The sequence below is a fragment of the Tubulanus polymorphus genome, chromosome 3 (genome assembly GCF_964204645.1).
Source record: "Tubulanus polymorphus chromosome 3, tnTubPoly1.2, whole genome shotgun sequence".
NCBI lineage: Eukaryota > Metazoa > Nemertea > Palaeonemertea > Tubulaniformes > Tubulanidae > Tubulanus > Tubulanus polymorphus.
Window position 1 is genome coordinate 26,869,342 of NC_134027.1, and position 12,205 is coordinate 26,881,546.

General features: G+C 37.3%; 3 protein-coding genes across 4 annotated transcripts; 2 read left to right on the forward strand and 1 right to left on the reverse strand.

Moving 5' to 3' along the window:
- Window positions 1-186: 186 nt before the first annotated feature.
- Window positions 187-3,316, forward strand: LOC141902314 (uncharacterized). 2 transcript variants are annotated; one of them, XM_074789980.1, is made up of 4 exons: window positions 187-422; window positions 1,183-1,452; window positions 1,911-2,068; window positions 2,170-3,316. In XM_074789980.1, the coding sequence occupies exons 2-4, from the start codon at window positions 1,185-1,187 to the stop codon at window positions 2,473-2,475; spliced, it is 732 nt and encodes a 243-aa protein (XP_074646081.1). In that variant the 5' UTR covers window positions 187-422; window positions 1,183-1,184; the 3' UTR covers window positions 2,476-3,316. The 2 variants fall into 2 exon arrangements, with proteins under 2 accessions (XP_074646081.1, XP_074646080.1); XM_074789979.1 differs by lacking the exon at window positions 187-422 and adding an exon at window positions 784-895.
- A 502-nt stretch (window positions 3,317-3,818) lies between these two features.
- LOC141902353 (uncharacterized) lies at window positions 3,819-6,992 on the forward strand. Its single transcript, XM_074790035.1, has 7 exons — window positions 3,819-4,799; window positions 5,047-5,200; window positions 5,275-5,406; window positions 5,696-5,809; window positions 6,176-6,253; window positions 6,334-6,362; window positions 6,712-6,992. Exons 1-7 carry the CDS (start codon window positions 3,843-3,845, stop codon window positions 6,910-6,912), a joined length of 1,665 nt encoding a protein of 554 aa, XP_074646136.1. The 5' UTR covers window positions 3,819-3,842; the 3' UTR covers window positions 6,913-6,992.
- Window positions 6,993-7,532: 540 nt separating this feature from the next.
- LOC141901508 (dynein regulatory complex subunit 4-like) lies at window positions 7,533-11,564 on the reverse strand. The gene is made up of 9 exons (XM_074788792.1): window positions 11,472-11,564; window positions 11,200-11,313; window positions 10,724-10,921; window positions 10,445-10,651; window positions 9,763-10,023; window positions 9,155-9,322; window positions 8,883-8,969; window positions 8,565-8,774; window positions 7,533-8,135 (listed from the first exon to the last, which is right to left on the reverse strand). Exons 1-9 carry the CDS (start codon window positions 11,472-11,474, stop codon window positions 7,920-7,922), a joined length of 1,464 nt encoding a protein of 487 aa, XP_074644893.1. The 5' UTR covers window positions 11,475-11,564; the 3' UTR covers window positions 7,533-7,919.
- Window positions 11,565-12,205: the final 641 nt, after the last annotated feature.

Genomic DNA, 12,205 nt, shown 5'->3' on the forward strand with positions numbered 1-12,205 from the left:
AACCAGCTGGTTAAAATCTACGCCTGCAGCTCAACGTGTCCTAGTTACTACATAATATTTACTGCTCCAGTTGCTCGTTCAGTCTCATTGACCGTTGCTAGTGTCGCGTATCAACCAATCAAAATCAATAGAATTTGGAAAAACCCACTGAAACCAGTTTCATTTCAGAAAATAAGATTCTCCCCGAGGCGATGTGGATTCTTTTTGAGTTTTATGATTTGTTCATTGGATTTACATCAATAATTCACTACCGAACATAAACGATGTCGATGTCTAACGTAACAACTAACAACCTAACCGGCACTGATGAATATTCGATCAGGTTAATTCTATTTATTGCAATATTAGTGATCATTTCACTGATTGCTTTTTGCATCAAAAGTCGTTTAAGTCAATGGATAACTAGAATTATGTGAGGGGAGGTAAGAAATTTAATTTTAAATGATTTGTATGAGAGAGAGCGAGAGAAATTTCCCTGATAGAATTTACAGAGAGATAAAGTGTTCCAATAATATCAAGGATTTAGATAGATTATGATGATGTGATATAATGGCTATGATTTAATAGTACAAACATTACCGTAAGGTGCTGCCACCGGCCATCTAGACGGCATATGCTGAAACTAATCTCTGAAATAAAGATTAATAAAAAGAGATTTACACATTCAAACTAAACCTCTATATCATATTAGGCTGTTGTATGTTTGTATTTAGTGAATTCTTGAACTATTAACTGTCTATCGATAGCATTCAGATACAGTTTGATTTGTTGAAACTTTTATCTGCCTATTGATGGCAGCACCTTACGGCCATTAGTTTACACCGCTGTCAGTTTTACAATTTTCTATTTACAAATTAATTTCTAGCCGATGAAATGGAGTAATTAATTATAACCGGTATGTGAACTGTATTGTAATCTAATTGTCTTTTAAAATCTCTGCCTAAATTCCTGTACTTAAGCGATCAAAAGGGCTTTGTGCCAGGGCCGGTTCCAAATCGAACAAACAAAGATCATAATAATACTTTACTTTCGAAAGACGAATCATCTACGATTTTGGGCCCTTGAACTATCGTGGACAAGCCCGCTGTGATTTCTTCTCTAGACTCTGTTTCACCATGGCTTTTTCACATCTCTGGCAATGATTACTGAAATAGTGCCAGTGAAATATTTTGTATGTTTCAGAGATGAACCATACATTGACGACATTCGCAAATACCGGTACCCTAATGATGACAACTACAACTTCTACAACTACGACAAATGCACCACCTCCGAAAGGCTCGAACCCGAAGGAATATTTTACTTTCATAATAATAGCAGTATTGATAGTGATTATATCAGTAACAGCAGCTTTAGCTTATTGTAAAGCCCGTTCTAGGAGACGCAGACATGAAACATCAGGGGGTCCTCGAAACTCACAAATACGAACTGTTTCTGGTATTATGGGTGTAGGTTAGTATTCCTCTAGTCTAATTATTATCAAGCCTTTGTTCTCCAAACATAAGGAACCACATGGGGAACCCGTAACAACGACTGGTATTCAGATTAAGTATTCCACAATCTCATACAACTCAAATCCTAATTCCTGGTCAATCAGAGTGAATTGGACAGGGTTTGATTTTGGCAGTATCTGGCCGGTATCCTACTAGGCCTAATTGAAATAAAACTATCCCGACAGGATACAAGAAGTGTCTGATTTCGCCTGTGTTTTCGCGATAAGAAACTTAAAGTCAAAGGGAAACTGCCACAATTTGACGCAGCAGGATACTGACTCTCTCGATCCAGAGAGGGTTCTCATACCGGGCACGTAATAATCAGCTCCATGGCAAACAGAGTCTACTGTACAATCATTTATTGAAAATCTCGGTGCTTTTGTTGTTGATGTTTGAGAAAACGTTTTGATATTTCAGATGTGAATCAGTTTAATAGAATCCCAGTAGAAAACCGTCCAACAGCAGAAATATCAAACATTCATCCGGCCACATCTTCATCTGATATCTACACAGACAATCCGCCTTCATACGATGATGTTATCAAAGATTATTATTCCGTAGGAGTTTTAAATCCTGTAAGCTTCAACAACAATGAAAACTGATGATTTTTGAATTAACTTTGAATGCGATTGAAATAATGAGTAAACTTGATTTTGTCTCTTTTTAATTTTTTTAGGCATTTACAGCATCACAGTTATCATTAAACGCACCAGTAGGATTCAATCCCGCACCTGTAGGCTTATATCCAGCATCTGTAGGTTTACACGCTGCACCTGTACTCGCATCCGTCGGAGACCTACCTTCACCTCCGGCTTATTCGGAAGTCGATGAAAATCGTTTTTCATCTAATAATACAATTCATAATACTGATAGACAGGGTACACAGGATTCACCGGAGGATACCACTAATAGCGGTACAGCTCCGCGGACTACACAGGATACCGCTAATAATGGTGTAGCTCCACGGACTACACAAGTATAGGAAACATATGAAGTAACAATGTCTCAATATAATTGGCATAGAAGGCAACGAGGTTACGATTACTTAAATAAGTACATTCCATATTTCATTATGTTTTAGTCATATTTAGTGTTATAATTTGTGTTGTATGCTTAATGTTTGTATTTTATACGGTGTTGATATTACTGATATGGATATTAATGCTTTGAAATTGATCTTACTCTTATTCTTACTTTGTTTTAGATATTCAACTATCTCTTATCGAGGATAAATATTCATGATTTGTTGTATTAATTATGAAGTATCATGACTAGTTTTATTAATTGAATCTTTAAGATTATTGTTGAACATTTCTTCCCCTAACCTTCTGGCTGCTTTCTGCAATATTGATGAAAGGCATTTTTCAATGAACCTAAGGTTTGTTCAATATATGTTGCCTTTTTAATATGTCTTTGTTCGATCATGTTTGATATACTGCCAGATTAAGATAACCAGTGTCCAGTATTCGCTTAAAAACCTTTGTTTCTTATTTCTGCTGAGCTTTAAAGTTGACCCAGTGGGGTGCGCTATCTACCCTGTACGTATTACTTAAGAAAAAAATAATGATCAAGCTAATCATAACAGACCCGCTGCTATGGAAATGAACGGATTAGCAATAAATTGCGATAAGAAGCAACACCCGGCCATTAATGACCCGGTTTGTTAATGACCCGTCCGATTAGGAGAAACGCAGTATGATTTTTAGCCTGAGACTGACTTGTTGTAACAGGAGTTATTGTAATTGTAATAAATTATATTTATGTATAGATGTTCATATTTTCACACTTCCAAAGAAAATGGTCTCGGATTTTGAATATAAATATAGCACTTTTATCATTGTTATATTCAATTTTAAAAGATGAACTTTTCATTTATGAATAAACTTAGTATTCTGAAATATCAGTTGTAAACAAACTTGTGTTTTTAAGTCTTTGTTTTTCTCCTTTTTGTACGTAGTTGTAAATAGGATTATTTTTCTTCCACCTAATGTGTACAATGGAAATGGTTGGAGATCAAGCTAGGATATGGATCATCTAACTCAAAATTCCAAGATTGCAGCGTTAATTTTCATAATCCTAATTCATTAATTGATAGTTGTTAACTGAATTTCCACCAGAAGGAGAGAAACTTGAAAAAGAAGCGACCGTCAGACAAATTTCCTGTGAGCTGAATGTGAGCCGGGCGGTGCGGGCCCGCATCTCTGTTGTTCACTACATCCTAATCCGTGTTTTAGTACCGTGTTTTAGGGTATTTCTTTCTAACTCGCGCGATTGTTTCTGACTGTGGAGAATTCAAAATATTCAATTCAATTAATTTAAATTGAGTAAGTGAGGCTTCCTTTTTTAACGATGAAAATGTGGCAAAGAAAAATGTCGGAAGACGGTTCCACGAAGGCAAAGCCAAGGATTGAAAGACTTGTAATATTTCTGTATATATTGATGTCAATGATTTACGAAAGTGAGCTGACAATTAGCGATTATCATCAAAACAATGTCAATGATTTCGGTATCGCTGATGGAAAGAGATCGTACGAAGCGGCTTTAACCGATTCCAAATTACCTAAATTCGGCACTTGTTGGAAAAATGCGTTAGCGAAACTAAATTCTTATTGCAAAAAACTGACAGATGATAAACAGCATCGATTAGCTCTGTATTTTACAAACTGTTTTTTGAAGAAAATCGGTAGCGCTGATTATTCCGACTGCGAAAATGACAACGATTTTTCTGCTTGTACGTCGAAAATGAAAGATTCAGACCGCGGAATTTACAGTAATTTCTTCACGCATGCTCAGAATATGTGCCGATTTTTACAGATGAGCGTCTGGCACGAGTTGACCGAGCGCACCATCTCGAATCTGGCTCAGTCGTCAGAATCGGTCGCCGAACAGCTCTCCGAGAGTGCTCGCGTTCAAGACGAAATCATCGAAAAACAACGCGAATCGTTAAAAAACCAACACGGAATAATCACGAGCGGCGAGCGTTTAAACGAAGCGATCAGATCCTCATCGGATAACGTGCATCAGATGTTCGAGGATTATAAACGAACGACAGCTGAACAGCGATTAATGATCAGCGAAGTATTTGATCGCGTTAGTTCGTTACAATCGATCGTTTTAGGAGAATTTACCGGGTTTTACTCGTTGATATTCTACGCTACTTCCATACTGATCAGTTATATACTAACGTCGACTCCGCGGACCTCAGCTGCCAGATTCGGAATGTTTCTCGTTATGACCGGTGATATTATATTTGAAAGATTCATCGTTTCTTATTCGTCGCATTCTGCTGATATCAATGACGTTAATGTAAGTTTTTAATCTTTTTCTTTTACAATAATCTTATCGAGTAAAACAAGAATAACTTTGGTTTCCATCGTCAAGTGACTCTTTATGAGTCAAGTCAAGACAAAAGGCATAATATTGAAGAATCCTAGAAGAGGACTGTACTGTTTTTGCTTCTATGGATTTTGAATCCTAGAAGAGAAGTGATGTTTCAACTTGCCTGAATCTAAATCGATTGAGTCTTTCTCCACTGCATATGATTGTTTTCTAGGAAGAGTTGTATCGTAGATTGTGGTTGTGTCGTAAACTGTTTTGGTTGTTCGGATTGAGCGTATTATGCCACGCAGCTTATAATTACACAGATATCAATGTGGCTAATAATCAACTATTGATGGAGATCAAGAAAGAAATTTCCGTAGTGAAAAGTAAGTATAGTTTAGCACGACATGAGCTGATGCTAACAGAACCGGTATTTTTTAGTTGTGTTAGTTGTTTTTAGGTCGAGTGAGTTTAGATGTTGTGACTGATGGTACTTTACCGATTAAACCTGCTTCAATTGGTAATAGACCGAATGCTATAATGCCGCCAGTAGAAAATTGTCGAAACATGAGTGTTTGTGCTCCGGATTATCGTAAGTTTACGTAATTCTATTACTCTTCATAATCAGGGTTCTTACAAACAAGGAATTCTGGCTCTTTACTTAAAATTTAGGGAATTTGAACATTAGGTGTCTTGTTGTTCTTGCTGGTGATGAGTGGCACAAACAACCTTTTTAGAAGAAACAACCCCCACTGAGGATACCTTATAATATGATCAGGGAATTTTTTGTCAAGGGTCAGGGAAATATCAGGGCCTTTTTGATTCCCCGATCTGTAAGAATCCTGTCAGTCTGTTCACTGTTTAACGATGTTTAATTTCAGATGACTCGTCGAGTAGTGATGATGAGGAATCTGATTTAGACGTCACGTATAAACTGTTCTCAGTCAGTGATGATGAATACAGTGATAATGAGAGTATTTGTAGCAATGGAACAGGTAATATTTATTTCACAACAGATACCGCACTCAGACTGCAGCTAGATAAGGCTCAAAGATGATATCTTGTTTCTCATAATCAGCCATGTTCTTTACAGTCATGTGAACTGCAATAAAATTTGTGATCAGTTCACTTCAATAGCTGCCTCTATAGGGTCTGTTATTGTAAGCTTGATCATGATTTTAAAAAAAATATAGGCGACTGGCCGGGTCAACTTTTAAGCTCAGCAAAAATGAAAAACAAGGTATCAATTTTTTCAGCCTAAAATACTTTTAAGGCTTAATTCAACTAGATTGAGATCATCATCTTCATTAAATTGGGACGTAAGTCTGACTATAAATCGGGTATGTTTTTCATTGGTTTAGATTTCTCCAGTCATTCTATGTTACTAGAAGAATTGTGCGACCTCAGGGAATCGACACCTATCCGACAACTTGAAAGAGGTATTAGAATTATATACAGATTAATTAGAACTAACTTTGGAATGATTCATTTCAATTGTTTATTTGATTTGATATTTCAGAGAAGAAACGTCAAAGTAGACAGTTTTGGGTAAGATTTTGTATTCAATTCCTTACAAATATACTCACAATGCAGCACGCATTATATAGATAGCCGATTCTTTTACCAAGTGTAACGCACTTCCTGATGGCATTGGCAACGTGCGTGCGTGGGGCTAGAAACTCAAGAAACCTAACTGAGGACCGAACTCAAATTACAACGAACTCTAGAAATAAAATACAATATATGATGTTTATTAAGACGTGATAATTGATTATATAGCAATGAAATATATGATAGCCAATTATTTTACTAAAGGATAGAATCATTTGAAACCAGTTTGTAAGGTACAGGGCTAATAAACAATGCTGATTTGATTTCATAATTATTTTATTTTCAGTCCGATGAATCATCGAGTCATCAGTATAACCTGCGTCGTAGAAGTAACGATAAACCGAATCCGTTGATTTTCTCAGAAACGCCGCGTCGTTTCGCCAAAACGATTAAATCACTTACAAAACACGCAATTAGAAACCGGTTTGAAATGACCAATAATACATCGTATACTATTGAAAAAACATTCTTATCTATGAAGGAGTAGACATCCATCGACATTGTGCATTTATAACTAAATTTTACCTATTTTGCTACCGACAAATTTTAGTGATTTATTTTCGTCAATTGAATGACAATAATATTTATATAGTAGTTTATATAGTATTTAATAGAATAAACCGTATTATTTTATTTATTTGTTTCTGTATCTCTAGAAAGGAATGTGAAATTGTATCACGGAATGTTTTTATTGTCAACTAAAGCAGCTTTTAAACAATCTGATGCTCACATTAACAATAAAAGAACGTCTCGACTCTAGGATATTGCGGGTTCCAGTATCACATGAAGGTTCAACGAGCGGTTTGTACGTCTCGAGTGAAAGTTCACCGGGCAGGGTTAAATCCTCAGCATGGGTCCAGTTTCATAGACTGGGTATCGACCTGACCCCTACAGGTAAATCCTCAATCCGGGCCCGGTTTTATGCACCGGGTATCCAAGTTACCCTTAAGGGTATATCCTCAATGCGAGTGACACCGACATAGCAACAATAAGAAACCATGGTAATCACTGAGAAATTCAGCGATTATGTGGGTAGCATGTCAGGTGTGTGGTAGGTCCTGCCAGTAATTCTAATACTAAAACTCGACTAAATGTGAATGTGTTATGAAGACTCCATTGATTTTTTTATTCTGGCTGGTAATACATACATGTAGAACAGATTGATTACAATATAACTATAGATAAACACGATGGACCAACTGACAGTCCGTCTGTCTGTCCGTCTGTCTGTCTGTCTCTCCATCAGGTTCCGGTAACTATTCAAAACAATGTTACTCTGTAAAATATGCACCATTAAAAATGTTATTTATTGGACGGCAACAACTAAAAATATCATCGACGACGACGACAAACCGACATCAGAGAGAATGAAAATCAATTTCAGTTCCATCCGTTATTTCCATGTATTTTATATAAGAACCGTGTTAAAATAATCAGTGCACTCCGCGTAGAAGAGTTCTCAATCTTACATCGAGTTTAATTCTGATTCGTATTTTATGACGGTGCGGATACCAGACCAGCTGGACCCTGACCGAGTACTTGTCCTCCGACTGTACTCTCCAGCGGTTTAAAACCGAGTTCCTCAGTCGGTACTCCGAACTGGTTTAACTTCGCTTCGTACGTTCTCATCAGATCGTTATGCGCTTTACAAACTCTCGCCAGTTCGTATTGTAAATCTTTAATCGCGCTATTCTTCGAGTCCAATACATCCTGAAATACGAGATACGTTTATTAGCATTTCTTTCTTACCACAATTTATCAGGATTTTCAAGAATTTTGAGGAATTGTCATCCACTTTCACATCCCAATTACTGTAGACTCCTAAATCGGAACTGTTTATCTCGGTGAAATATTAATTTGTTGGTTTGTCAGGAAGTTTTTATCCTTTACATTAACTAAACTCGTGTTTGTTCTAACTTGGCAACCACCTGACAGGGTAAAAACAAATTCAAACTGCACCCACCGATTTAGGCGTAGTCTCCTGTGCAACTACAAACTAGGAGTTTGAAGGAGTGTTAGGCACCTTCAAAAGCATTTTCCGTTTAAAAGCAGGTTTTTAAGGAATCAAGAAGTCATAGGGACCCTGTTCAACCAATTATTGAATTAATCATCCATCTCTGGGACTTGTCAATGACTAACCTCAAGCTTTCTAGTTACAACAGTCAATGCTGTTGGATCTAAGTTTGAAGCTGAAAGCACTTCGTTGAGTTGAGCCTCTTTCTTTTCTAATGTATCCGCCAACGCGTTCAATTTCTTCTCGAGTAATAGATTTTTGAAGTTTGATTTCTGTTGCACTTCGTGAATTGCTTTCACGTATTTTCGATATAATTCATCTCGTTCTAATTGTGTCTGAAATTCATACAACATTCACCGATCAATGATAGGTCCATCTCAAAAGTTGGATATGACTTATATTTCATCGAGAGTTGACCAGATGCTGAGAATCTGGAGACATACCTTTTCAAATCTTTGTTCTAATACTTCGTGCTCCCACTGTAGAGCTCGAGTATCTTCATCCATTACCTTTAACCTAGCCTTCGCACTCTAAAATATACACACACAATATTTGATCAGTTCATTTCTGTTCAGGCCTGATCCTGATAAAAACGGGTCTACCGGGCCAGTTTTTCAAGACCAGGATTCAAGGTAATTCAATTGGTTGCCAATTGAGTTAACCCCAGAGTTAATACTTGTCTATAAAACTATCTCGAACATGTATTTAAACTTACGGCTAATGATTGTTTATCTTTATCGTAATTCGCTAATTGTTTCCTCAATTCATCGACTTCGTCTCGAGCTTTCTGTAACGGTTCCGTCAGACGTCTATTCTCAGCTCTTACTTCATTCATTTCTTTCTCCATTCGCTCTTCTTTCTTCTTCATTTCTTCGACTTGTTCCTAAAAATACCAGTTTCATATGAAATAAACCTTTTAATTCTGACTAATCAATTCCCAAAAGTGCTGGAGACAATTTGAAAATTTCCAAAAATTCCACCCCAATGTATTGCATAATGGACACACCCACTTAAGTGTGTCTACACCGCAATGCAGTGTACTAGCAATGTTCATCAACGATTAGTATTGCTGAGAAAATCCATCCTAGTGTGTGTCAGGGGCATATACTGCTTAAGTGCCTCTACATTGCTGTGGTATATTGCTTGTTACTAGTATTTCACTGAAAGGTGCTGCCATCTTTCATTAGAGATAATGACAATTGATGCACCGCGATGCAGTGTACTAGCCAATTTCATCACCGATTTATACACTGCACTGCGGTGTAGACACATTGAAAGGGTTAAACGATGAAATAGAATGGCTGCAGGCTGTGATTATCTAACCTTCAGTGTATTGATAAGAGCGAGGTTATTCAGCGTGATATCGTTGTAGTAATTTTTGATATCGCTGAACGCTTTCTCGTGGTTTTTCATCAGCGTATTAATCTGTCCGTTCTTTCTTTCTTCGATCTCGTGAATCTCCGTTTTACGTCTCAACTCTAACTCGTCTCGAAGAGCTCTCATTTTTTTCTCGTATTTCGTTTCGATCTCGTGAGCTCGGCGTTCGTATTCTTGTCGTAATTCTGTTATGAATTCGTCGTGTTCCTACAAATAATTCATAAACGTTGATGATAATGAGAGTGTGTGCAGCTTCTGGGTCTAAACTGAAAGGGGGCAGTGGCTGAGTTCAGGGCAGTGGCTGAGATCAGGGCAGTGGCTGAGTTCAGGGCAGTGGCTGAGTTCAGGGCAGTGGTTGAGTCTGGTTAAATGGTTGCATTATCAATCTAGGGTTCTAATCCTGGAAGCAGCAGACTTTCTTGGGTAAAAGTTCTTCTCTGTCTCTTCTGCACCATTTGAAGACATCACAGATTTAACAAATAAACCTTAAACCTGCTAATAATACCCTGATTTGGAAGTTCAGTTAAAATCAGTGTGTTTAAACTCTTTTAGAGTCAAACACTCACAGACAACTGTGGAACTGGACCCCGAGTGGTGCTCATTGGGTTGAATCTAAAGTATCAAATACCTTCTTAATATTTTTAATGATATTCTCATTATTCAGCTCTTGTTCTTTATAATCCACTTTCAACGTTCGTTTATCTTTACGTAACTCGAGTTCGTCACTTCTGTGTTCATCCTGCGCTAGTTTCAAGGCGACCGTACTTTCAGCTTTCAGTTCAGATATATTGTTCTGATGTTCGTACAGTAAATGCTTGACTTTTTGTTTGTAAACCTAGAAAAAAACTCCTCTGTCAAACAAAAAGTTCCCGGTACAAGAAGTCAATGAAGAAAGTAGAGAAGTTACCTTTATTTCGATTTGATGTCTTTCCTCTGCGTCTTCCATTTCGCGATCTTTATTTCTAAGTTCGGCTTTCTTCTCTTCTAGTTGTCGTTTCGTGATCTCCCAGAAAGTGTTCACTTTATCGCGTTCCAACTGAAAGTAATTTCTTTCCTCTCGCTCGCGATCTAATTCTTCTCTCAGCCGTACGATGTGTTCCTCCAACTGAAAATCAATCAACACACAAAGTTTAGACATAACTCCAGGCTGATTGCCCGCCTGCCTGTTGGGCATTTGGCTTATAAGACATAACTCCAGAGGCCGGTTGCATAGTCATGGCTTAGACTTAAGACCAGTCTAAGACCAATTTAGTTCTATAGTCGGTCGAACAACCTTAGACCAGTCTTATGATTTAAGACCACTTTTGGACTTAAGTCACAACTGTGCAACTGACCCCAGGCTGATTGCCCGCCCGTTCTGGGCCCTTATGATTTATATTTTACCTGCTCTTTCGACATTTCCTCTGTCGAGACGCCATCAATAACAGTTGGGGTTTTAGCCTTCGCGGACTTCTTTCCCTTCTTTTTTCCTTTCTTCCCACTTTTCTTTTTTGGTGGCTGAATAAAAAACAATTGATTTTGTTCAAGAATTTCAATTAATTTAAATTCGTTTATCAAATTCTCTTTTTTGTGCCTAAATTTTAAAGCTTTATCAATTAAACGATGAAATGAGAAGTGAAAACAATTAAACTGCATTAAAACAGATAAAGAATTACCATTTTGAACAGCTAAGAAACTCGCAAACAGCCTTCAATAAGTATTTTGATCGGTTCAATGTAGGTATCTACTGGTTGCTAATGGACACAAATATTCCGTGGTAACACTAAATCCAGTATACGGACAATCACTACATCCCGTAAATGGATTAACACTAAATCTCGTTAATGGACTTACAATAAATTCAGTATACAGACTGAAAACTGGAATTGCCGGTGGTGGCCGATTTCATACTAATAGGAAAAAATCATTATTGACTAATTACAGCTTTCAAGTCTCAGTCTCAGCTTCACCCAGTCCTGTTATATGTAGTGTGGCTGTCTCCACAGTGATCTCCGTCGCTCTACGATCAGTGCAACCACCTGTGGTGTACATCAGACACTAACGGGTTTGGCAGTGAAAGTTTACTAAGTCAGCGCGCTATTCCATCAGCAGTTCGTTAGATTCCACTTTGAATGAACAAAACAAAAACAAATCTATAGTTTTATCCTAAAACTAACTTAAGTGGGCCTGCCTGTCTGTCAGTTAATCCTAGTTTCTATGAGAATGCATCAAATCTGAATATTTCCAACTTGAGTGCAATATGTATTTGAAGATTCCTCCTTTCTCCTCTTTCCCCCTCTTTATTCTCTCATTGTGACTCCTTTAACCTCTCATCCTTTGCTTTCATATTTTACAAATGAACTCAAATCAATAACTTTTTCTGCTGTAAATTTCGATATTTTATTAAAAA

Coding starts and splice junctions, on each gene's coding strand:
- LOC141902314 (XM_074789980.1), top strand. CDS start 1,185: ATGAACCATACATTGACGACATTCGCAAATACCGGTACCCTAATGATG. Junction 1,453..1,910: donor TTCTGGTATTATGGGTGTAG/GTTAGTATTCCT, acceptor TTGATATTTCAG/ATGTGAATCAGTTTAATAGA. Junction 2,069..2,169: donor CCGTAGGAGTTTTAAATCCT/GTAAGCTTCAAC, acceptor TAATTTTTTTAG/GCATTTACAGCATCACAGTT.
- LOC141902353 (XM_074790035.1), top strand. CDS start 3,843: ATGAAAATGTGGCAAAGAAAAATGTCGGAAGACGGTTCCACGAAGGCA. Junction 4,800..5,046: donor CTGATATCAATGACGTTAAT/GTAAGTTTTTAA, acceptor ATTGTTTTCTAG/GAAGAGTTGTATCGTAGATT. Junction 6,254..6,333: donor TATCCGACAACTTGAAAGAG/GTATTAGAATTA, acceptor TTGATATTTCAG/AGAAGAAACGTCAAAGTAGA.
- LOC141901508 (XM_074788792.1), bottom strand. Junction 10,024..10,444: donor TCATTAAAAATATTAAGAAG/GTATTTGATACT, acceptor AATTATTTGTAG/GAACACGACGAATTCATAAC. Junction 9,323..9,762: donor CTCTTATCAATACACTGAAG/GTTAGATAATCA, acceptor TGGTATTTTTAG/GAACAAGTCGAAGAAATGAA.